A 22,541-nucleotide genomic window follows, 5' to 3' on the forward strand; every position below is an offset into this window, starting at 1 on the left:
AGAGCTGTGTGGTAACTTGTAATTGTGGGCAATTAAAACTATTAATAGCCTCTGAGGAGAAATCAAAGCGCAGACCCTAGTCCACCGAGGCACTCTGGCTTGCTGCAAATAACACATTGTATGCAGGGAACTATGTAGCCTGGAAAAACTGCAGTCAGGAGGGAGAGAGAGCAGGTCTCTGCCAAAGAGAAGTGATGGCTGAGATGTCGCAAGTGTGTGCTCCGGTTAGACCACAGAGGGGGAACACAGGGTGCAATTGCCCTAAAATATGACACAGGTCACTCAATGGGACAGAACCATCATGTTGTCTTATCTATTACAGAAGGTACTCAAAATGTGTGCTGTGTATCTTGGTTGGTGGTGAAACTTGTTCCAAGTAAAGAAACAGCACAGGGCTTGCACATCACTTACAGCCTGCTTACCCACACAAAAATTAACAGAAGGCAATGAGAAGGAAGGAAGGAAAAGGTGACAACATTTAATGTCGCAGTTTCTCCCTGAGGTAGATCGGAGTTTCCTCTGATGCCCTAAGCCTACTGAACAATAGGTTCATATAGTAGCAGCAGAGTAGGAGTGTAGAACAGGAGAAGTAAAGGGAGGAAGAAGAGTGGGGGGGTAATGGAGGCTGCTGATGGCTAAGCCTCCCCGAAATCCAGGCTGGGCTCAGAGCTTCTCTGGGGAGCCCAGTCTCAAGGCTTTTCCAAACTGCACTTACTGGTATGGATGTAAAATCCCATTTAATCAGTTAACCAGTTAAACATTTTGCTTAACTGGTCAAGTGCTTAAACGGAGCATGATGTGGTAAGCCTAGCCCCTCCCAAGCAGGGGCTGCTCTAGCCTAGCTGGGCCCAACATGCCATGTTGAGGGCCTGAACAGATTGGAACAGCCCAATGCCCGCAACGGGCGGGGGACTGCTCCAGTCTGGCTGGGCCAATGGTTAACTGTAACCGGTAAGCATCAGCTGGTAAGGGTGATGCTTAATGGCTAACCATTCACATCCCTACTAAGAGGATGGCCAGGGTTCAGGATAGCATCAGTGTGCCAGCTGGTGAGAGTAATAATGGGAGGCAGAAGGGATGGGGTTGGGGCAGGGTCTTGGGCAAAAGGGGCAGGGCAGAGGACTAGCCTTCCCAAATGGAGGAGGAAGCACAAACTATACAAAGCTTATGACTTTAATGAATACAAGTTAGTTCAAGCTATGTAACATGCAAGACACCACTATGATTACCATAAAAAAAAGAAAGGACAGATGTCCATACAGAATTCATAGCGTATTAGCTTGGAGGGCTGAGGAATGAAAAAACCTTCATGTTCATTTCGATCATAGCGATAACACACCTGGTTTTGTAGCAAATGCTAAAACTGTTCTTCCTTACTAGTTAGTTTAATGACTACAATTTTATCAGAGCAGATTTAATATTATGTTACTCTTCAAAGCGCAAACCAGAAAGTTAATAGTCAGAAAGGCCAAAAGTCATTCCTTTGGTAACTTTACATCCAGATCCTTGTTGTAAATAATCTTTATTGTCTCAAGAAATGAATAACCATTCAATGATAAACCAAGGGCCCAATTCTGATCTTCCATTGTTGTTGTATCAGAGTAACTTCATTAACTTCAATGGAATTACTTGGCAAATTACTTCTACTTGTGTGTAAGGGAGATCAGAATCTGATCCAGAGAACACACTCATCTCCTGCCCTCTATAAGAAAAAGTGTGGCTGGAAATTGCTTAGAGCAAAAGGAACTAACAATTAAGAAGCTGAACATGGGCAGAAAAGCTATTATAAAAACAACTGTTCTACTGTGCTATGAATTCTCCCTCAGTGACTGCCACAGCACATTTGCTTATATCTAACTTCAGCACCAAAGGCAGAACTGGATATTTGCTTTTAAGCCAGTTTCCCCTCAGCACCTGCTCCAGCAGCAAGGAGGGCAGGAATGTGTATAGTCAACAAGATAAACCGATGAGCCTAGGTTTATCCATTGATCGTATAGTCAACTACACACTGACATCCTTAGCTTCAGGCACTGTCATACCAGTCAAAGAGGACACCCGTGTTTTTAACTCATATTTTGACCTAAAAATATTATACCATAAAAACATAATCAAGCTTTCTCCAAAAATGTTAAGAGTGCAGTCATAGAAATACTCACCTAAAGAAACAACAGCTACACTCTCTGGCAAGAAATGCAGTCTGTATTTTATCAGTAAGTGCACCAATATGATGCAGATAGCTGTGGGGAAGAAATAAAATAGTATTAAAATATGTAAATGGTAAAACAGAAAAAAGACATTCTTCTAAACAACGTTTCACAAATACAAATTGTAAACTTTCTTAGTAAATTAAAATACATCTGAATGTAATCAGATATTTCAATGATTGCTAGAAATGGGTTAAATAATTAAAACATGAATTGATCAGGGGAGAAAAGGAACATACACATACAACCAACACAAATTAACAGGGGTTGGATCAAATTAAGGAGCTGTTAATCCCAACATCGTGCCTTTAGACTTGGTTTGATACAGGCAGTCCCCGACTTACGCTGATCCGACTTACGTCGGATCCGCAGTTACGAACACGGCTTTTCTCGCCCCGGAGGACACGGACTGCGGGACCTCACGGTCCCGCCGCCCGTGTACTCGAGGCAAGAAAAACTGCTCTGCGTCTCCCTGGTCTGCAGACCAGGAAGACGCGGAGCAAAGCCACGGAGGGGCTGGGGCTACAGGGCAGCCCAGGCGTGCCTGGGCTGTCCCGCCGCTGGCTTCCCCCGTGGCTTTGCAAAGCCTCGGGGGAAGCCGGCGGCGGGACAGCGCAGGCACGCCTGGGCTGTCCCGCTGCAGGCGTGCTCCAAGGCTTTGCTCCACGTCTCCCTGCAGACCAGGGAGACGGGGAGCAAAGCCACGGAGCACGCCTGCAGGGGGACAGCTCAAGTGCGCCCGGGCTGTCCCGCTGCGGGCGTGCTCCAAGGCTTTGCTCCACGTCTCCCTGCAGACCAGGGAGACGGGGAGCAAAGCCTTGGAGCACGCCCACAGGGGGACAGCTCAAGCACGCCCGGGCTGTCCCGCTACAGGCGTGCTCCAAGGCTTTGCTCCCCGTCTCCCTGGTCTGACCAGCAGACCAGGGAGATGGGGAGCAAAGCCTCGGAGCACGCCAGCAGTGGGACAGCGCGGCGCGCCTGGACTCTCCCGCTGCCCGCGTGCTCTGTGGCTTTGCTCCATGTCTCCCAGGTCAGCAGACCAGGGAGACGGAGCAAAGCCGTGGAGGACTTGGGCGTCTCCACCCCCGTCTCCCTGGTCTGCTCGGGGGGGGTGGGGAAGCAGCTAGTGCCCCCCCCCCAGCAGACCAGGCTTTTCTTGCCTACCCCTGGGGTAGAGCAGCTGGGGGCTGCTGGGTTGGTCCCTCAGCGCTGCTCCGGACCAACCCGGCAGCACCCCAGCTGCTCTGCCCCAGGAGTCCTGATTCAGCTGCTGCTGGTCAGTTTCAGCAGCGGCTGAATCAGGACGCCTGAGGCAGAGCAGATGGGGTGCTGCTGGGTTGCTCTGCCCCAGGCTTCCTGGAATCAGCCGCTGATCAGTTTCAGCAGCAGCTGACTTGGGGACGCCTGGGTTTCTTAAGTTGAATCTGTATGTAAGTCAGAACTGGCATCCAGATTCAGCCGCGGTTGAAACTGATCAGTTTCAGCAGCAGCTGACGCCAGTTCCGACTTACATACAGATTCAACTTAAGAACAAACCTACAGTCCCTATCTTGCACATAACCCCGGGGACTGCCTGTACTTGATCAAGCTAATTGTGATAAAGCAGAAAAGTAATCACTAAGTCTGTCTTCATTCCCCTACCTTATTGTGTCAAATAATCACTTGGGGACGAGGGGGAGGAAGGGAGAGGAGGGAGAAGGGAAGGTCTTATGCCAATTCAATTTCCAGCCTCCACAAGGCTCCTGCAATAAAATCAGTTTCTGACACCAGAACCAAAAAAAGCTTCTCTGAGCTACTCTTACTAATGTTAAGCTTTAGCAACTCATCTTTGCTACTATGGAACAGTTTTTATTCAAGTGGCCAATCTGCTATTCTTATGTGTTTCTGACTAAGAGCTGAGTATAGCTTTCAATCAGATAATTTATTTTATGTAGTATTCTTTTGGAGTATAGCCTCACTGAAAATAATGATTTTCAAGTATAAACAGCATGAGCTGTACTTGTCATTTATTGTCCTTTGTATCACAGGAAAGGACTTTCCCTATACAGTAAAACTCCAGTTGTCCAGCATCCAGTGGTCTGGCACTCCTGCTAGTCCGGAACTACCTTCGAACCCGGAAGTGCTCCAGGCAGCCGGACAATTGTAGCTGCTCTGCCCCGGGCTTCCCCAAGTCAGCCGCTGGTCAGTTTCAGCAGCGGCTGACTTGGGGACACCCGGGGCAGAGCAGCTGGGGTGCTGGGTTGGTCCCATAGCACCACCCCTCAGTCCCCCCCTTCTGATAGTCCAGCCTATCTGATAATCCGGCACCCACTGGGTCCTAAAGGTGCCAGGATTATTGGAAGTTTACTTATAATGTTCAGAAATGGAAGTCAAATCACTGCATTCAGTATTCTGCACACTGTTACACTCATATTGCTAGGCACTGCACATGCAGCATGCTTTGCATTTAGTAAATTTACAGGTGATAGTCCCTGAAGTTCCTGAAGTAGAAGCAGAAGTTCCTGAAGTATACAGTAAAATTAGCTCGTTGATGGCAAGTGTTGGCTCTGGGCAAATCACTTACGTTCTATATCTCAGTTTTCATAACTATAAAATGGGTATATCATCTACCTCATGATAAAATATGGACAATTAATGTTTATATAATGCTCTGGAAATGTAAAGCTCTTACCACTGCCTTATTAAATCATACAATGTCCATTTAGCGGAGCCAAATACCAGCATCTTATTACTTTTATTCTTTTGACAAATAAATCCTGTGGTGTAACTGTAGGTTCAGAGAATGGACCTTTTCCAGTACAGATATTATAATAATTGATACATTGGTAACTAATTCCATAGCTATTTGGTTCCTGTTCTTTGGCAACAATGTCTAGCCGGTAATTGACAAGTTTCTGGCTGCACAGTCTTAGGAGCCATGACATGAAGCAGTCAAGAGACTGACAAGAAAATCTGTAACTTTTTGTGAAGGGTTTGAGTGTCACACAAGAAAGGCAAAACAGATTAAGGGCACATACCACAGATTAGAGGAGAGGACTATGTTTATCAACTGAACTGCTGCATACAATTTAAAGTAGTATTATAAAGATAGGCCCTTTTGGCCAAAGTACTGAAGTTAAACTGGGATTTGGTCTTAATAGGTAACGCAGGCTGCAGAAATCTAGGGCCAGAAATTAAGCCAAGAGTTGTGGCCCTACTGTTGGCCATAGGAAAACGTGCAGAAACTTTACCATGAATAAGCCTGTTAAATTCAATTTAACACACACAACATTCAACATTTTTCTTTGAAACTTCAAGGCTTTTTCTCATCTATTACACTTTGTTTTGATTTTTAATACCTACTCTCATCAATTTGGTAGTGGTCACAGCGAGAATATCAGAGAGAACTGTGCATATATCAAAAGAACTGGGTTTTCTTTTTGCTGCATTTATTACAAATTACTTTCAAGGAGATGACACATTTAGGATTTTTTCCAAGTGGAACAATAATATCTACTGTTATGACACAAACACACATGCTTTCCTACTCAGTTTATGACACAAGCCACATATCAACATTGCAACAGTAGGCAACTAAATATACTGAAGAACCAACATTACATACTTTTTCAGAAAGGATCTCTTACTGTGATTTGTTTACAGGTCTCCCTCTTTGCTTGTATTTACTAAAGCAAGAAGTAGGACAAAACCCTTAAACACTCTACCGAAATGGTGTTGTTACAGCTTTGACTGCCATATAGTTTACACTAGACAAACACCGATTAACACTATTTATCAAAAAGTTTTAAACAGACAGCCTTACTGATGACACATTCAGAAAAGTTGGATTTGCAACTCCATGTGCAAAATTAGTGCTCAAGTTGAGGAAGTGTACAATGCCTATGGATAATTGTACCAATCTGCACTACAGTTACCTGATTAATGTATATTTGTGGTAACTGCATATGAAAGTTCAATACAGGTACTTCCACAGTACTTTTCACCATAGCTCAACACCTTCCAAAAGTGCTTTAAGAGATGTGACTAATAACTGCCATGTGTACTCTCATCCCTTATCCTCTCACAAATGCAAAAACTGTGCACAATACAATATTTGTTTTAGTAGCACACAGACAAACATATACACACATTGCTAAGTGTTTATGTTAGAGAAGACAAGGTCAAAGAAACATGCCTTGCACTTGGAGCAGAATGTGGTGAGGTCTGTAAAGGTTTCTTGTTCCTTTTCAAGTGTATTCCACAAATACCCAGTTCCAGAAGCTTATCTTTCTGAAAATGTTTTCTAAAAAACTGGACCTATTTGATAAGCTTTTATGGTTAGAGGTTTGCAGGAGAAATGCAGCACCACACTAAAAAAAGCTCTGTATCCCCAGGACTCAAGCATCTTACAAATGTTTCAGATGTAACTCAAACACAATGGTGAACAATAAGAGATTTTTCAGTTCAATATTCACCTAATACAAGGAGACTAAAGAATATACTCATGCCACTAGATTGCTCCTCTTGCTGAGCTTCGACTCCAGTTTGTACTGGAAGGATAGGTTTGGCAGGTGTAGGAACCACCAGCTTAGTAGTAACAGACAGTGTGGTGTGGAGGGTGACATTGAAGACTTCATGGGTGACATTTGAAAACCTGTCATGGCAATAGAGAAAACTATTAGACTTAGCAAAAGCTGGACATTGTGGGGAAGCACAAAACTACTGAAAGATTAAAAACAAAACTCATCATCAGCAAGTTACTTTGGCAACAGAATTAGAAAGTATTACAAAAAGTTGTCTTATAGAAGTGGTTCCTAATCATGGGCCCATATACAAGTACTAGGATTTCAGGCTCATTGAATAATGTATTGCTGACTCCCCCTCTCCCCCCCACTGCCTGCAAAGCATAATCTGCACTGGAGCTAGGATTTTGTACACAGATGAATGGAAGCTATGCAGTGTAGACAGGGACTCATCCTATTTAGTTTGTCCAGTGGAACAAATCTACTGTAATATAAATAAGACATCTCCATGGAGTGCCAAGATGTTGCATTTGCATACTACTATACTAGGCAAAGTGGCAATATTATGATGGAACCTCCCCATATACATCAAATACTGCATCAAGATATTTGATGAACGTTCTTTGCCTTATTACCATGTTAAAACTGGGATGCTCTTTACATGCCCTCAATAGTATCTTACTATTTCCCTAATGATACCTTTAAAGATAAACCCCTCTGCACCAGCACTGCCTGGCAATCATTTGACTGTGCATGTCCTAGCCAAATATTGGGCTGTGATCATGCCAAACCTCAACTGTAAAACAAAACACACCTGGCAGAGCAGGCTGGCTCACTCACACCTCAAGGAATGGGAAGGGGCCGGCCCCAACCTGCTCAAAGGAGCCTCCAAGAGTTGCCTCTTGATTAAATTTGTGCTGGGAAGGGCTCATTACGCCTGTACAAAAGTGAGGGTTGGCTCTAGGGCAGTGGTTCTTACACCGTGTTCTGGGGAACACCCGTGTGCCGCAAGGCAGTCGGAGGCGTGCTGCAGAGAACAACAGGGTTCAAAATGGCCACCCTTATTTTTTTTGGCTCAGCAAAAAATCCTCGGTGTTCCTCATTAAAAAACAAAGATTGTTTGGTGTTCCTTGGTCTTAAAACGTTGAAGAAACACTGATCTAGGGGGACCAGACCACGCTGTTTCAAGGGGGGGGGGGAATGGGCTCACAGGGACTGCGCTAAGGTGACAGCAGCGGACTGGCCCATTTCGGGGGGAGGGGGAGTCTGGCGATATCTGCAGCGGGTGCCAGGGCCCCCACAGCGACGTTAGGGCCCGCTGGTCTGGAGGGGGCAGGTCTCAGCCGTACACTCGCCGGATAAGGCCGGGCACTGGAGCTGGGAAGGGTGGGGTGGTTATCAACACTGCCTCTCCCCCACAGCGAGGGGGCCAGAAATGAAGGGCTCGGCCTCTCGTCCCGACTGAGGGGCGCCCTGGTGGGGAGTGGTCCCCTCCCTCCCCGCGTCCCTAGAAAGAGTCAACTCACTCCACTTCCGCCATCGTGCCGCTCGCCCCGCCCCTCCCACCTGAGTCCTCCTCAGGCTCGGGGCGGGGCCAGGGGCAGCGCACCTCCGACTTCCGGGTTCTAGCGGCGGCAGCGGCCGTGCTCGCGACAACTCTATGGTGAGAGAAAGGGCGGGAAGCGCGAGCATGCGTAAGAGGGGAGGCTTGGGTGTAACGGACACAGAAAAGGTACGAGAACAGCTCACGTGACCCGGGGTGGTTTCATATGACGCGTGGGAACTGTACTTCCCGTAACAGTGAGCGCTATCGCCCCGCGGGGGGAGGGGAGGCTGACGCGGCGTCATGCCAGTGCGTTGTGCCCTGGTGCGGTTGCCACAGCATCGAGCCGTTTCCTCATGCGGTTGCCATGGCATCGTGCTGTGTCATCTTGTCGTCATCCGTTCCCCTCCCGTCGGAATCCCGAGATTTCATAACAGCCGTGGGGGTTCCTGTTATTGCCATCCAAGGCGTTAGAACACGGCACGGTTTACAGAGCGTGCTCCACCGCCGCCAAGAGGAGTGTGGGGGTGGGGGGGACACAACTCTTCAATGACAGTCGAGCTTGGGGTGTAATCACATGCCTGGAAGAGCTGGGGCTGTAAGAAAACAGCATCGCCTCAGACTTTCTCCCTACAATTGAAAGTGCTGGCAAGCAAGGCTGCGTCAGCTGATGGCGTGGTTGTGTGTAGCCCTGCCAGCGCTGTGCTCTCACACCGCATCTACATGTAATGCTGCTGCGTAAAAAACATCTCTGCCTTGCCAGGCCTCCTCATGCGGGACTTCCATCCAGTGACACGGACACTCTTGTGACTGGAAGCATGGCGCCATGTCATTTTCGATGTCAAGACATGGTGTTTTGCTGCCGTGATTGCATCGGGAAGTACCGCTGATGTTTAAATGCTCAAGTGGGGTACTTCATCACTGCAAAATATCTCCCTGCTAGGTCAGAATGGTTCGGTCATCCTGATGCTAAACCAAAGCGCAGTGGTCTATCAATATAATTGTATCAAACTACTGCCAAGCTGAATCAGAAAACTGTTTCTCAAAATCAGTATCAAAACATGGGTGAAAATTTCTTTAATTCATCCAAATGTCACCAAATTGTGCCCAAAGAAAGGGAAATGACAACTGAATGGTTAGAACATAAGCCTGGGACATGGGAAATTCAGTTTCAGTCCTCTGCCTTGCCTCACACTTCCTGTGTGACCAGTGTCATTTAACTTGTGCCACAGTTACACATCTATAAAATAGGGATGATAGCACTTTGGTGTTGTGAGGATAAATACATTAAAGATTGTAAGGAAGTGAGATACTATGGTGACAGGGGTCCATATAAGTACTGTTCCACTTCCATGATATTCCATTGTAAGGCTCTTAACTCCTGTTGGGAATCTAAGGACATATCACTTTCCAATATGTGTGCCTCAAGAAAATGGCTGGGTTTGTTCATGCAGGCATATGTGCATTTTGGGTGCATTTTTGAGATCTTTTTGTAGTTGGAACCCCAGTATAATTATGATTATTATTCAGGTCAGATCAAACTTTGCATGTTAAGCTCTGCTTCCTATCAGATGACAGTAAATGATACTACCTGCTTCTGTCCCCAGTGTCTTGTGGGTTAGCACGGGAGTGCATAAGTCTAAGGGAACAAATCCAGACAGAAAATCTCTAATAGAGCCCCGAAGGCAGACAACAGTGAGGTTTAATAAACTCTCTTCTGGCAACTCATGCAATTCCTTGGCCCTAGATGGAGCAGCTTTGACTTTTCCCTGGAGTTTACTTGCACAGTTGAGGGGCGGTGTGGCGGGGGACCTGGGCCCACCCTCGCTCCAGGTCCCAACCCAGGACCCTAAGGACAGGAACACGCTTCCCTGCCTGTTTGGTGGGGTGTGCCGTAACTCACCAACCCTCAAGCAGCTTCCTGGCTCCACCGCTCAGTCCTGGGTCACTTCCTCTCCTCCGTGCCATCCGGTCTCAGCGTCCGCCCCGCGGTCGCCCCGCATCGACCTGGGCTTCTCCCTCCCTGGCTCCTTTTACTCCCTGTTCCTCTCTTATGGCCTTCCCCTCATGCTGCCTCTCCCCCACAGCGAGGGGGCCAGAAATGAAGGGCTCGGCCTCTCGTCCCGACTGAGGGGCGCTTCTGCTCCCTGTTCCTCTGCTTCTTCTTTCCCTTCTTCCTCCTCTCTTATCTCCTCGCTTACCTCCTTCTCCCCCTGGGGCTTCCCAGGCCCTCCTTTAAATGCCGTGCCGTCTTCTGACGTCATGCCCGGCCGGCCCGCGGCATGGGCCGTGATGTCATCACTCGCCTCGGGAGGATTCTGTGGAGCCGCCCTGGAGCAGGCAGCGCATGTCTGGCGCGCCACCGCCGCCTCCCCCCACAGAGCCGCTGCCGGATCAGCTGCAGTGCGGGGCTCGGGGCCCATGGTGGGGCCTGCGCCAGCGGGCTCTGCAGCCCCATCACATATAGGCATATGCAGAGAGTACTACGTCTTTGTCACAAATGGAGAGGGCACATTTTGTTGCTTGCTCCTACAGGAAAACATGGGAAGCTGCAATTTACCAATTATAAGCCAGCTCAACTGGTGTAGAACCCAGTGCTAGGGGTAATTTTCATCATTGGGAGAAGTCATTGTACTGCATTGGTCAGATATCACTCACCTAAAGCTGAGTAGCCCCCGGCTTGAAGGATTCTGACCTGCCACAGTCTGCTTTGCCTTTTCGGGTACATGAGACTAGGATAAAATCCAAATGCAAACTGCAAATTCAGTACCAGACAAAATAAAAAAGCAATCCATATTTTTAGACTTGGAAGTTGGAACATCAAGACTCTCTGCTCATGTATGACATATGACCTGGAAAAGACAGATTGTATTAGAAAGATAGCTCTAATCAAACAGGAACTGAACACTACTTAAATGTTGTTAATTGCAGGGTTACAGGTGACTAGACTGGCTGATGTAAGTTACATCAGGGGAAAAAATTACATTCTTTTGGAAAGGAAAACATGAGGTAGGATTCAGAAGGAAGAACACCCTTCTGAGAATGATACAAACAATTGCTAAGTCTGAGAGAAGATTACTATACTGCAACTCCATACTTTGTGTGGATCAGTTAGTATAAGTAATATTTTTGCACCAACTTTAAACAATGAACCTGATTGTAACATGATCCCAAGACAAGGTAAGCTGTTTCTGCTCAATTATTTTAATGCCAAAGTTGGTTCTAACCATGAAGCCTGGCTTTCTTGTATAAGACACCATGTAATAGGAAAAATGAATGAAAATAGTCAACAGCTTCTAGAATTGTGTGCTGTATATAAACTTTGGACTATAATAACCTATTTTTGTGACAAACCTCAGCACAAAATATACTGGTGGCATCCAAGATCTGGCCACAGACACCAATTTGACATGGTGCTGACTTGAAGATGCAATCTTCAATGTACTTACTTACTTACTGCCCGGTACGCCAATGGCGCATAAGGCAGCAACAAAGTCCTTCCACTTCTGTCGGTCGCAGGCCAAAGCGCCTATTGTTCCCCAAGTGTGATGATGGTCTTTTAATTCTTGTTCTACCGTTCGGCGCCAGGTTGTTTTTGGTCTTCCTCTCTTTCTCTTCCCATCTGGTTTCCAGTGGAGTGCAATTTTCGTAATAGGTCCGTCTTCTCTTCGTAACACATGACCTATCCATCGCCAGCGTCTTTTCATAATTATAGTGGCCATGTCTTCTTGCTTACACTGAGACAGTAGATCTTCGTTGGAAATTTTATTTGGCCAAAATATCCTGATTATTCTTCTAAGATTCTTGGTATGGAATGTAGACAATTTAGTAAGGTCTCGTTGTATCATGCGCCAACATTCTGCTCCATAGAGAAGCACTGGAAGAACACAGCTGTGGTATAGTTTCAGCTTAGTGTGCACGCTGTACTTTGAGGATTTCCCAATGATTTCCCAACACTCATTCCTGTCATAGCACAGATAGTGATACAGACCACTCACTAATTATACTCAGAGTAATAATATGCCCTACATTGATATATAACGCTAAGAACAAAGGTCATATTCAAATAAATATTCTGAAAATGTGAGCCTAAATTGTGTGCAAAATTTAACAAGTCCCTTGCCAGTGCTTACCTAAAAATGCTGAAGGTGATTCAGTGAAAATGTGGAAATCTCAGCAGAAAAGGATTTCTGAAATCTGGCTTAATACATTTGGTCCAAAAAAACCCAGAAAACAAGACTGGTTTGAATGTTATGAGCAGGAGTTGCAACCATTCTTTCAAGCAAAGAAAGAAGCTTATGCAAAACGTATTGAGATGCTGTCAAGGGGCTGGATCCCTTGACAGTCAAAATGCCCCAAGGTTGGGGGCAATGTCCCTTCTCTGCAGGGCAAATGCAGTCCTGCAGGCTTAGTCCCCAAACACACTCCTCTGTCTTGGGGTATGTCTACACTGCCACCCTAGTTTGAACTAGGCATTCGAACTTACAAATGAAGCCCGGGATTTAAATATCCCGGGCTTCATTTGCATGTTCCCGGGCGCTGCCATTTTTAAATGCCCCATAGTTCGAACTACCTGCCCGCGGCTACACACGGCACGGACTAAGTAGTTCGAATTAAAGCTCCTAATTCGAACAACCATTATTCCTCCTGCAAGGAAGTTTAATGGTAGTTCGAATTAGGAGCTTTAATACAAACTACCTAGTCCGTGCCGCGTATAACAGTGGGCAGGTAGTTCCAACTACGGGGCATTTAAAAATTGTGGCGCCCGGGAACAAGCAAATGAAGCCCGGGATATTTAAATACCTGGCTTCATTTGCAAGTTCGAATGCCTACATTAGCCATCCTAGTTCAAACTAGGGTGGCAGTGTAGACATACCCTTGGAGTTACTCTATCCTAGAAGTCTAATCCACAGGTAAATCTCCCCAGGCTGTTAGGGAGCAGGGTACCGGGGGGTGAGGTGGTAGGGGGACCCAGGCTCTCCTGTTCCACCAGGTCCCAGCCCAGGGCTTTGTTGGCAGTGGAGGATTTCACTACCTGTTCATCGGGGATGCTATCTGAAGTGCGCTGAGCTCCCAGAGGACAATCCTCCACCCTGGGCCACTTCCTACTGTCCCCAGTGAACCGCTCAGCTCTCACGGTGTTGCTCAGTGGATCTGACCCTCGTGGATGGTGGATGACTCTCTGGTCGGGGCTGTCTCTGGGGCTGTGGCTGAAGCGGCTGCTGCTGGGGGTCGCTGCTCCTGGGGTGGCTGTGGCAGCTTCTGCCAGGGTCGCTGGTTCTGGGGCGGCGGCAGCGGCTGCTGCTGCTGCACGGGCAGCTCAGGAGCTCCGACCTGAGCTCTTTCCCCTCTGGCAGTCCCCCCTGACTGGTTTTCTCCGCTGTCTCTTATACTGTTCCAGCACTTCCTCTGCCCACAGAGTCTTAACCCCCTCCCCCTTCTTCAGTGCAGGGTACAATCTCTCTGTCACAGAAGCCTATGCCTTTATCCTTAAAAAACCTGTGAAAAGCAAAAGGGTAATTGCAGAAAGTTTCAAGGAAATGTGCTAATAAGTCCTAGATAAACCTATGCCACAGTATACAATCTGCAGCAGATGCTAGAAATCTGTGAACCATGTATGATGGCATTAAAAGAGCTCTTGGACCAACAATATCCAAAGTAGCTCCTATCAGATCTAAAGATGGTGACATCTTGACAGACAAATCACAGCAGATGGCGGGTTGAGCAGAAAATTATTTAGAGCTATACTATCCTACTAATGACATTGCTGATAACACACTTAAAGATACCTTGAAGTTTGATATACTGATTGTGCTTGTTCAAGAACCAAGCATTGAAGAGCTGGATAAGGCTTGTTATTGGGAAAACAACTGGAAAAGACTACATTCCAGCAGAAATACAGAAAACCAACTCTTTTTCTATATATAGTTTCCTCTTTCAGTGTTGGAAAGGGACAAGTTCCTCAGGACATGTGAGTGGCAATCTTTCCATGTCAATATGCAAAGCACAGTGCAATTTAAAATAAACTTCTCTAAAAGTTTTTAGATAAAAAGTGGAGTAACACAAGGATGTTTCTCGACACCTATGCTGCATGGAATATTCTTCTTGGTAATTTTTGATCTAGCATTTTAAAATATAGAAGATCATGCTTACCTTCATATGAGATCTCACAGCAAGCTGTTCAAGCATGCCAGACTGAAAATAAAGACTAAGGTGTGAAGAGTTGACCTGAGAGAATTCCTCTACTGTTGCTACTGCTGCTCTTGTCTCTGATAATGAAATTCACCTACAAGAACTCCTAAATAGCTTCCAAGATGCATATCGAACTTTTTCACTTACTGTTAGTGTGAAAAGGACAATAACTAAATGGCAAAGCACAGAATGCCAGCCTTCCATTACACTCGGTGATATCAGTCTCCAAACTATGGACTCATTTTGTTACCTGGGAGCTACTAACAACAAGAATTTGTCATTGGATGAGGAGTTGGACATACCTATTGGGAAGGCAGCCACCAACTTTGGTATCTCACAAAAATGAGCATGAAAGAACGAGAAGCTTATGATGAATACTAAAATCTTGATTTATAAGGTCTACATCAGGTGTGGGCAAAAGGGCCTTAGCAGGCCGGATGTGGCCCGCCAAGCGGGTGGATCCGGCCCGCCAAACAGGTGGATCCGGCCCGCGGAGGCCCTGCTGCTCCCCTGCCCCCAGGCCAATTAGGGCCTGGGGGTGGGGGAGTGCGCGAAGCCTCCTCCCACCCTGACGGAGCATGTGGAGTGCTGCATGCTGCTCATAGGGACAGGGAGGAGAGCTGAGGAGGCCTCACGCGTTCCCCCGCCCCCAGGCCAATCAGGGTCTGGGGGCGGGGGAGTTGCGTGAAGCTTCCTTCGCCCTCCCCAGCTCTGCGAGTAGCCCGTGGCACTTAGAAGTGCCACGTGCTCCTCACAGAGTGGGAGGAGGCTTCCCATGCTCCTCAGCCCCCAGACCCTGATTGGCCTAGGAGTAGGGGAGCGTGCCAAGCCTCTTCCAGGACATGGGTGCCTAGTGAGAAGGGGGGCAAAGGGGCTCCCCCACCCCCAGACCATTCATGGTCTGGGGGTGGGGGTAGCTCCACCCCTTCCGGGTGGCCCGAGACTACTTCAAACATTTTTTGAAGTGGCCCCTGGGCAAAAATTATTGCCCACCCTTGGAATAGCCTATGTCTACCCTGGCAACTGAACATTACTTTTGTTGTTCAGAGGAGTTAAAATGATACTCCCCCTCCCCCACCCCAAAAAATGGTTTGCTGACAACAAGTGCTGGTGTGAGAAGTACAAAGTTAATGCCGCTCAGTGGGGGTGGAAATAATAGTGGCTGCTTTGCCCAATTTTTAGCAACATATAAGCTGTGTAGTAAGGCAAAGCCTTAGAATCATCATTAGGATTCATATGTTACCCACCCCAAAACCTTGTGCTGTAAGCACACCCTGAGAAAAGGGGACATGGCTAGTGCTGCTGGACATAGCTAGGGTGTGCTCTGGTGATCCTTGGCTGCTGGAATGGTTCTTGGGAGCCATAGGCACTGACCCAGTGAAAAGCATCCTTCAGTCATCCAGTGGCCCTAGGACTGGTGTGAAACAAAGATATGTTATAGCCTCTTTTGCTGCTTTCCCCTCCCTGTCACCTGAGTTGTGCCTGCCACAGGCTCTAGGACCATGCCATGGTAGTCTGAAAATTTAGCTATAGTTTACTATTTTCTAGTGGTTTTTTTTTTAGAGTTATCATATTTCTTGACTGGTGTGAACAAGTCCAGTGGCTCTCAAACTTTCCAGAGTACTGTATCCCTTTCAGGAGGCTGATTTGTCTGGCAAGTTTCACCTCATTAAAAATGACTTGCTTACGATAGCAGGCATAAAAATACGAAAGTGCCACCACTCACTCATACTGAAAAAATGCTTACTTTCTCATTTGTACCATACAGTTATAAAATACATCAATTAGAATGTAAATATTGTACTTGTATTTCAGTATATAGTATATAGAGCAATATAATCAAGTCTTTGTCAGTATGAAATTTTAGTTTTTGGTAGTGCTTTTTAGGTAGCCTATTGTCAAACCACGTAAGTGTCTAGATGAGTTGATGTTCCTCCTGGAAGATTTCTGCATGCTCCTAGGGTTATACATATCCCTGGTTGTAAGCACTGACCCAGAAGATCCACATTGTTTTTTAGCTTTGCTGAGAAAATGAGCCTTTAATAAAAAGGGATTTAAATGTGTCTAAAGTGCAAGATCAGTACTAGAACAGGGACAGGTAACCACAAATAGTGGGTGGGTCACATGAGTGGCCCTCCTTCATGTCAATGAGCCACCGCAACCTGCAGCCCACTGGGGTTTCACCAGTGACCCTGTGGCCCCCCATCTGTCCCTCTCCTCACCCACCTCCTGTGCACTGGGGACTGTAGCTCCACACTTATCTGTTCCTCCTTCTCCTCCCTCCCAGCACTTTTGTGAATCTAGTTCTGGGAGGGAGGGAGAAGAGCGGGAATGGGGCGTGAATCAGATGACTTGTGGCTCCTCCAAAAGTGCTGGGAAGAAGTGGGGAGGTGTAGGAAGTGCGGAACTCTGGTGCCCCAGTGTGCAAGAGGCTCGTGGAGGAGAGGGCCAGGCAGGGGCGTTTGTGGGCCACATGTGGAGTCCCAGTGGACTGCATGTGGCCCGTGGGCCACAGATTTCCTACCACTAACATAGCAGGAAGTCAGTTTAGCAATAGCTGTTTAACTCAGATGAGGTAGAAGTGGGTGGGGGTAGCAGGTTTGTATAATTTTTGGTGATGCCCAGAATGGGTTCAAATCTCCCCCTTCTGTATAAGCTAAGTGCAGGGTGAGGACTGTGGGGTAAGGCTGGGCAGAGGATTGGGGTGTGGGCTTTGGAATGGGGCTAGGGATGAGGAGTTTGGGGTGCAGGCAGGCTGCCTCAGATCAGGGGCCAGAGGAGGACACTTCCCAGCCTTCTCTTCACTGGCATCAGCGAGCTCTAGGTGAAGGGCTCTCCTCTCCCAACCAGCCATGCCTGCTGATGGTGGGGAGGTAAAGAGGGCAATTGCCCAGGGACACGGTTGATTTAAAAGGGCTTGGAAAAGTGTTTCTTGATTCAAAGATGTTTTTGATATGCCTCATGCAGGTTCCAGGGTAGCTGAGGCAACAATATTTATTACTTGGCTGCCTCAGCTGCCCTGGAACCTGCATGGGGCATAGCAAAAGTGTCTGAATCAAGAGACTCTGTGACATTTCCCCAGAGCAGATTGGGTTGGCTCTGCTGGGGCTGCCTTGGGGCTCCTCCAGGTCCTTATCTCACTGCCTATGGGGGCAGAAGACCACAGGAAACATGGTGGGACAAGAATTCGGGAATGGAAATAAAAGGATGGGAAATGGGAAAGGAATAAAAGGGTGGAGAACAGAGGAGTGGGGGGACCTGAACAGAGAATAGAAAATCAGAGACACGTAGAAAGGTGTCATGTAGGCATGCACCCAGCTTTAGTATTGGTAGGCTCTGAAGGAAGCAGAAGCATGTGCTGATGTGGAATGGAAGGAGGTTTGCAATGTGGGCAGGAAACCCAGGATCATAGGAAATCAGGTCAAGGAATATGGGCAGAGGAGAGGGACCTGGAAGAGGAATAAGGCACCAGGGGAGGCATATAGGGTGTTTGTGTATGGGAAATGGAGGGACACTGGAGATAGGGAAATACAGAGTTTATAGCAGTGGTGGGCAATGAAAGCTTCCTGCAGGTTTGATTGGCCAGGAATGGCAAACTATGGCCTGTGGGAGCTGTGGGTGGCCGTACCTGCAGATACAAGGTAAATAGTCTGACAAATTGCATGCAGGTTGCCCCCCATTGGTTTATAGTTTCCAGGCCAGAACTTGAACTGGTGTAAATTATTATAGCTCAGTTGAAGTCAAGTCTCAGCCTTTAAAGGTATACATTGCTAGCAGAGTTAACTCAGATGACCTCATTGGTCATTGCTCAGATAGCCAGGAACCAAACCACAGAGGGTTCCTAACTGCAAAATGCTCCATGGCAGAAAGTCAGTCTTTATTTCCTGTCCTTGATTCATAAGTGGAATGTACACATTGCTTTCTATTTTGATCTGGAGACATCACTGAAGGACAAAAACAAACTGCTAGTGACACTGACAGTAACTGAATCAAATGCTAGCCTGGCATAATTGCACAGATGGGCTCTTCATGCTCTGAGAGAACTGGCAAAACACAAACTGATCATTTTTTGCAGGAGGAATTTCTGCAGACTTTTCTTTTATGGCTTTTTGATGTGTGTCTAATGAGCATCTTCAGACAAATGTGTGTGTTGAAATGTTTTCTTTAAAAGACCTCAGAAATTTCATAATTGTTTAAAACTCATCCAAAATGATGTGGCTGTTGGTATTGTTGTATTTAATTTTAGTTCTTGAATAATGTGAGTAGCCTAAATATATAACTATGTGGCATATTAAGAGCAGCCATACACGAGTAACTTACCATACATAACTGTGCACTGGAAGCTTGGGAGAAATAAGTAATCTGAAGATATAGAATAATTTTTTCCCTCAGTTGTACCAGTGTAAATGTGGAGATAACTAGCTGCAGTCTGCAGAGTTTCTGTAGATTTACTCTGGAAGAAAGAGAGGATAGACCAGTGGTTAAGGTAGTAGCACTGGGCTTAGTAAGCTGAAAGTAAAGTTTCTGCTGTGTTACAAATGTCCTGTGTGGTCTGGGCCATGTCACTTGGCCTTTCAGTGGCTCAGTTCTCCACTGTAAAATGGAGATAATTCTACCTCACGAGGTGTTGTGCAGATAAATGTATTAAAGTTTGTGGTAATTGGAGGCATAGAAAAACCTGCGATATATACATCAGTGAAGTTAATAGCTGAAGTTGACCCTTTCTATATCATGTATTTATCAGATTTTTTTTTTAACCATGTTATCTGGGCTCTGCAAAGGGAAAAAATAAGTCAAATGAATTACAGATTAAACCTCTCTAGTCCAGCACCCTGAGGACCTAACCAGTGCTGGACCACGGATGCTAGACCTCAGAAGGCAGAGCTGTTGCTGCACAGCTGTTACCACCTAGCTCCTGAGTGAGAGGCCTGCCCATCAGGACTCAGACCTTTGAGCTGCAGGTGTTGCCTGCAGCCATAACCGGGGCAGCCTTAAAGCTAGGAGGCTGGGCCCTGGTAGTGGGCCACTGCCGGCGGACTGCCCAAAAGGGGCGCTGCCCTTTTGTGGGAGTCCAAGGGCAAGGGTGTGTGCTGTGATGGTAGATTATAATTGAGTATGCATTTTGTGTGTGCTAGTGTGAGCAGCACACTTGGTTGTGTGGTGGCCTATTCAGTCCCTGGTGAGAGCAAGGAGGGTAGGCGAGGGTTCTTGGTGAGAGGAAGTTCCCTTTAGCTACCCAAATTGAAGGTGTGTGTTTGTTCTGCTCCCCCCCCCCACCCCAACCGCCAATATGTGGTTTGGCACAGATTGGGTGCCTAAGGAGGAGGGCTCAGATGGCATCGTGGTGGTTGTGACAGGTAAGGGAAGATCTAGAAGTATGATCCAGCCAAGGGAAATGATGTTTAGACAGTTATGTGCTATTCCTTTTTCCGGTCCTATTCCCAGCCTTAAAAATTTTGGGAACATTAATACCTGGTGATCGGCCCTAAGGGTGCTGTTGCTGAATGCCAGGTCAGTATCCCAGAAGACAGCTGGGAGGAGATGACCTGGCTTGTATCACTGAGACCTGGCTGAGAGTGGAGGGAGGCGTCGACCTTTCCCAGTTGTGCCCGGCTGGGTTCTCAGTACAGCATCAGCCACAGCTTAATGGTCGGGGAGGTGGGGTGCCGAGGCTTTTGGTCTTGGGGGACTTTAATATCCACACCGAGGCTGTTCTGTCTGGTCCGGCCCAAGTTTTTATGGATACCATGACCACCCTAGGATTATCCCAAGAAATAACTGACCCAACACATGTTGCAGGTCATACACTCGATTTGGTTTTTGGACTAAGGGTGATAGAGTTCTTGGGATAAGGGATGTGGCTACACTCCCTTTGTCATGGACTGATCACTACTTGGTCAAGTTTAGACTATCTGCTGACCTTCCCCTCCACAGAGGACCAATTAAGATGATCTGCCCTTGGAGGCTGATGGATCCGGAGGGTTTTCTGAGGTCCCTGAGGGATTGTTCAGCCATTATGGCAAATGGTCCTGTAGATACCCTAGTTGATACATGGAACACCTAGGTAGCCGGAGCAGTTGATATGATTGCTCCTAAGTGCCCTCTTCGGACTAGTCAAGCCAAGTTTGCTCCCTGGTTTTCTGGGGAGCTGAAGGCAGCAAAACAGTCTGTGTGACAGCTAGAACGCCGCTGGAGGAGAACTAGAGCTGAGTCTGATCGACTGCGGGTTAGAGCTGAACTGCGAGCTTACTCTGTGGTGGTGCTGACAGCGAAGAAAAGCTGCTTCTCCACCCGTATCGTGTCTGCACAATGCCATCCAGTGGAATTGTTTAAAATAGTGCGGGGCCTGTTGCAGTCTGGCACTCATGATGAAATGGAGGAGCCTTTGGCCCCCCACTGCAATCTGTTTGCAAAGCATTTTGCAAATAAGATCGCCCGCATCCGGTTGGATTTAGACTCTGGTTGCTGTGCAAGTGGGGTACAGACTGTGTTGAATGCACCACTCAGTCTTTTTTCTCTGGATCAGTTTCAGCTATTGCAGACTGAGAATGTGGACAAGGTGCTTGGAGGAGTGCGACCTACCACGTGCTCACTTGACCCCTGCCCTTCATGGCTTATTAAATCTAGCCAGGAAGGGATAACTGGCTGTGTCCAGGGGATTATTAATGCGTCTTTTAGATCTGGTATGGTTCCTGATGCCTTGAAAGAGGCAGTGATAAAACCGTTACTCAAGAAGACCTCCCTGGACCCACATGACTTAAATAACTATCGCCCAATTGCTAATATTCCCTTCTTGGGCAAGGTACTCAAGCGGGCAGTGACGCTGCAACTCCAAGCTTTCTTGGAAGAAACAGACTACTTAGATCCATTTCAGTCTGGCTTTAGGCCTGGTTTTGGAACTGAAATACCCTTGGTCGTCCTGGTAGACGATTTACGCCAGAAGATAGACAAGGGGAGTGCATCCCTGTTGATTCTCCTAGACCTCTCAGCGGCTTTTGATACCATTGACCATGATATCCTTCTGGGACACCTGGCGGAATTGGGTATTGGAGGCACTGTTCTGCAATGGTTCCGGTCCTACCTGTCAGGACGCTTTCAGAAGGTGGAGCTAGGGGACTGCTATTCGACCCCGTGGCGATTATGCTATGGGGTCCCACAAGGTTCCATCTTGTCCTCTGTGCTGTTTAATATCTACATGAAGCCGCTGGGAGAGGTCATAAGGAGTTTTGGAGGACGGTGCCATCAATATGCAGATGACACCCAACTCTATTTCCCTGTGATATTAGAACCAGGTGTGGCGGTGACTGATCTAAATCCGTGTCTGGAGGCAGTGATGGTTTGGACAAAGTCAAATAAGCTGAAGTTGAACCCAGATAATACTGAGGTCCTGTGGATCAGGAGGCATCTGTTCGTGAATGTGGCATGGCACCTGTTCTGGACGGGGTTACTCTCCTCCTGGACGGGATTACTCTCCTCCTGGACCCTTTTTTAACATTTGAAAATTAGATTTCTTCGGTGGTCAGGAGTGCCTTTGTGCTACTTCATTTGATCCGCCAGCTGCGACCCTTACTGAACAAACATGACTTGGCCACAGTGATCCATGCTCTTGTTACATCCCGACTTTATGTAGGGCTGCCTCTAAGGAGCCTTCAGAAACTTCAACTGGTCCAGAATGCGGCTGCTTGAGTTTTAACTAACATTAGTTATACGGAGCGCATTATGCCAGTGCTTCGGCAACTGCACTGGCTTCCAGTATGTTTCCGGGCTCAATTTAAGGTTTTAGTTATGACCTATAAAGCCTTAAATGAGTTGGGTCCAGGGTATCTGACGGACCGTCTTCTCCCATATGAACCTGCCCGGGGATTGACGTCAGCTGGGGAGGCTTTGCTTCGTGTTCCCCCACTTGTGGAGATAAGATTAACATCTACAAGGAACAGGGCATTCTCAGCTTTTGCTCCCAGGATGTGGAATTCTCTTCCTCTGGATATTCGCGTTGTTTCAGCGTCAGGCTAATGCCACCCTTTTTACTCATGCTTTTATTAATGTTTGAGTCTGTATGTGTGTGTTCCCCCACTCTATATGATTTTAGCTGGTTATGTC

At 47.1% G+C, this 22,541-nt stretch overlaps 1 protein-coding gene and 1 long non-coding RNA gene across 2 annotated transcripts in view; one reads left to right on the top strand and one right to left on the bottom strand.

Annotated features, from left to right (window-relative positions):
* Positions 1-8,363, bottom strand: part of SLC9A8 (solute carrier family 9 member A8) — a 67,064-nt gene extending 58,701 nt beyond the window's left edge. Inside the window, exons 1-3 of the mRNA XM_006129459.5 lie at positions 8,233-8,363; positions 6,659-6,837; positions 2,157-2,237 (exon numbers count right to left, since the gene is read on the bottom strand). Of these exons, the coding sequence (XP_006129521.1) occupies positions 2,157-2,237; positions 6,659-6,837; positions 8,233-8,246 (274 nt within the window). The 5' untranslated portion in view covers positions 8,247-8,363. The remainder of the gene's footprint in view (positions 1-2,156; positions 2,238-6,658; positions 6,838-8,232) is intronic.
* LOC106732446 (uncharacterized) overlaps positions 8,294-22,541 on the top strand; it is a 50,139-nt gene continuing 35,891 nt past the window's right edge. The window contains exon 1 of the long non-coding RNA XR_016347037.1: positions 8,294-8,369. This is a non-coding gene — a long non-coding RNA (uncharacterized LOC106732446). The remainder of the gene's footprint in view (positions 8,370-22,541) is intronic.

Source organism: Pelodiscus sinensis, chromosome 17, assembly GCF_052426305.1.
Source record: "Pelodiscus sinensis isolate ZL-2025 chromosome 17, ASM5242630v1, whole genome shotgun sequence".
Classification (NCBI taxonomy): Eukaryota; Metazoa; Chordata; order Testudines; family Trionychidae; genus Pelodiscus; species Pelodiscus sinensis.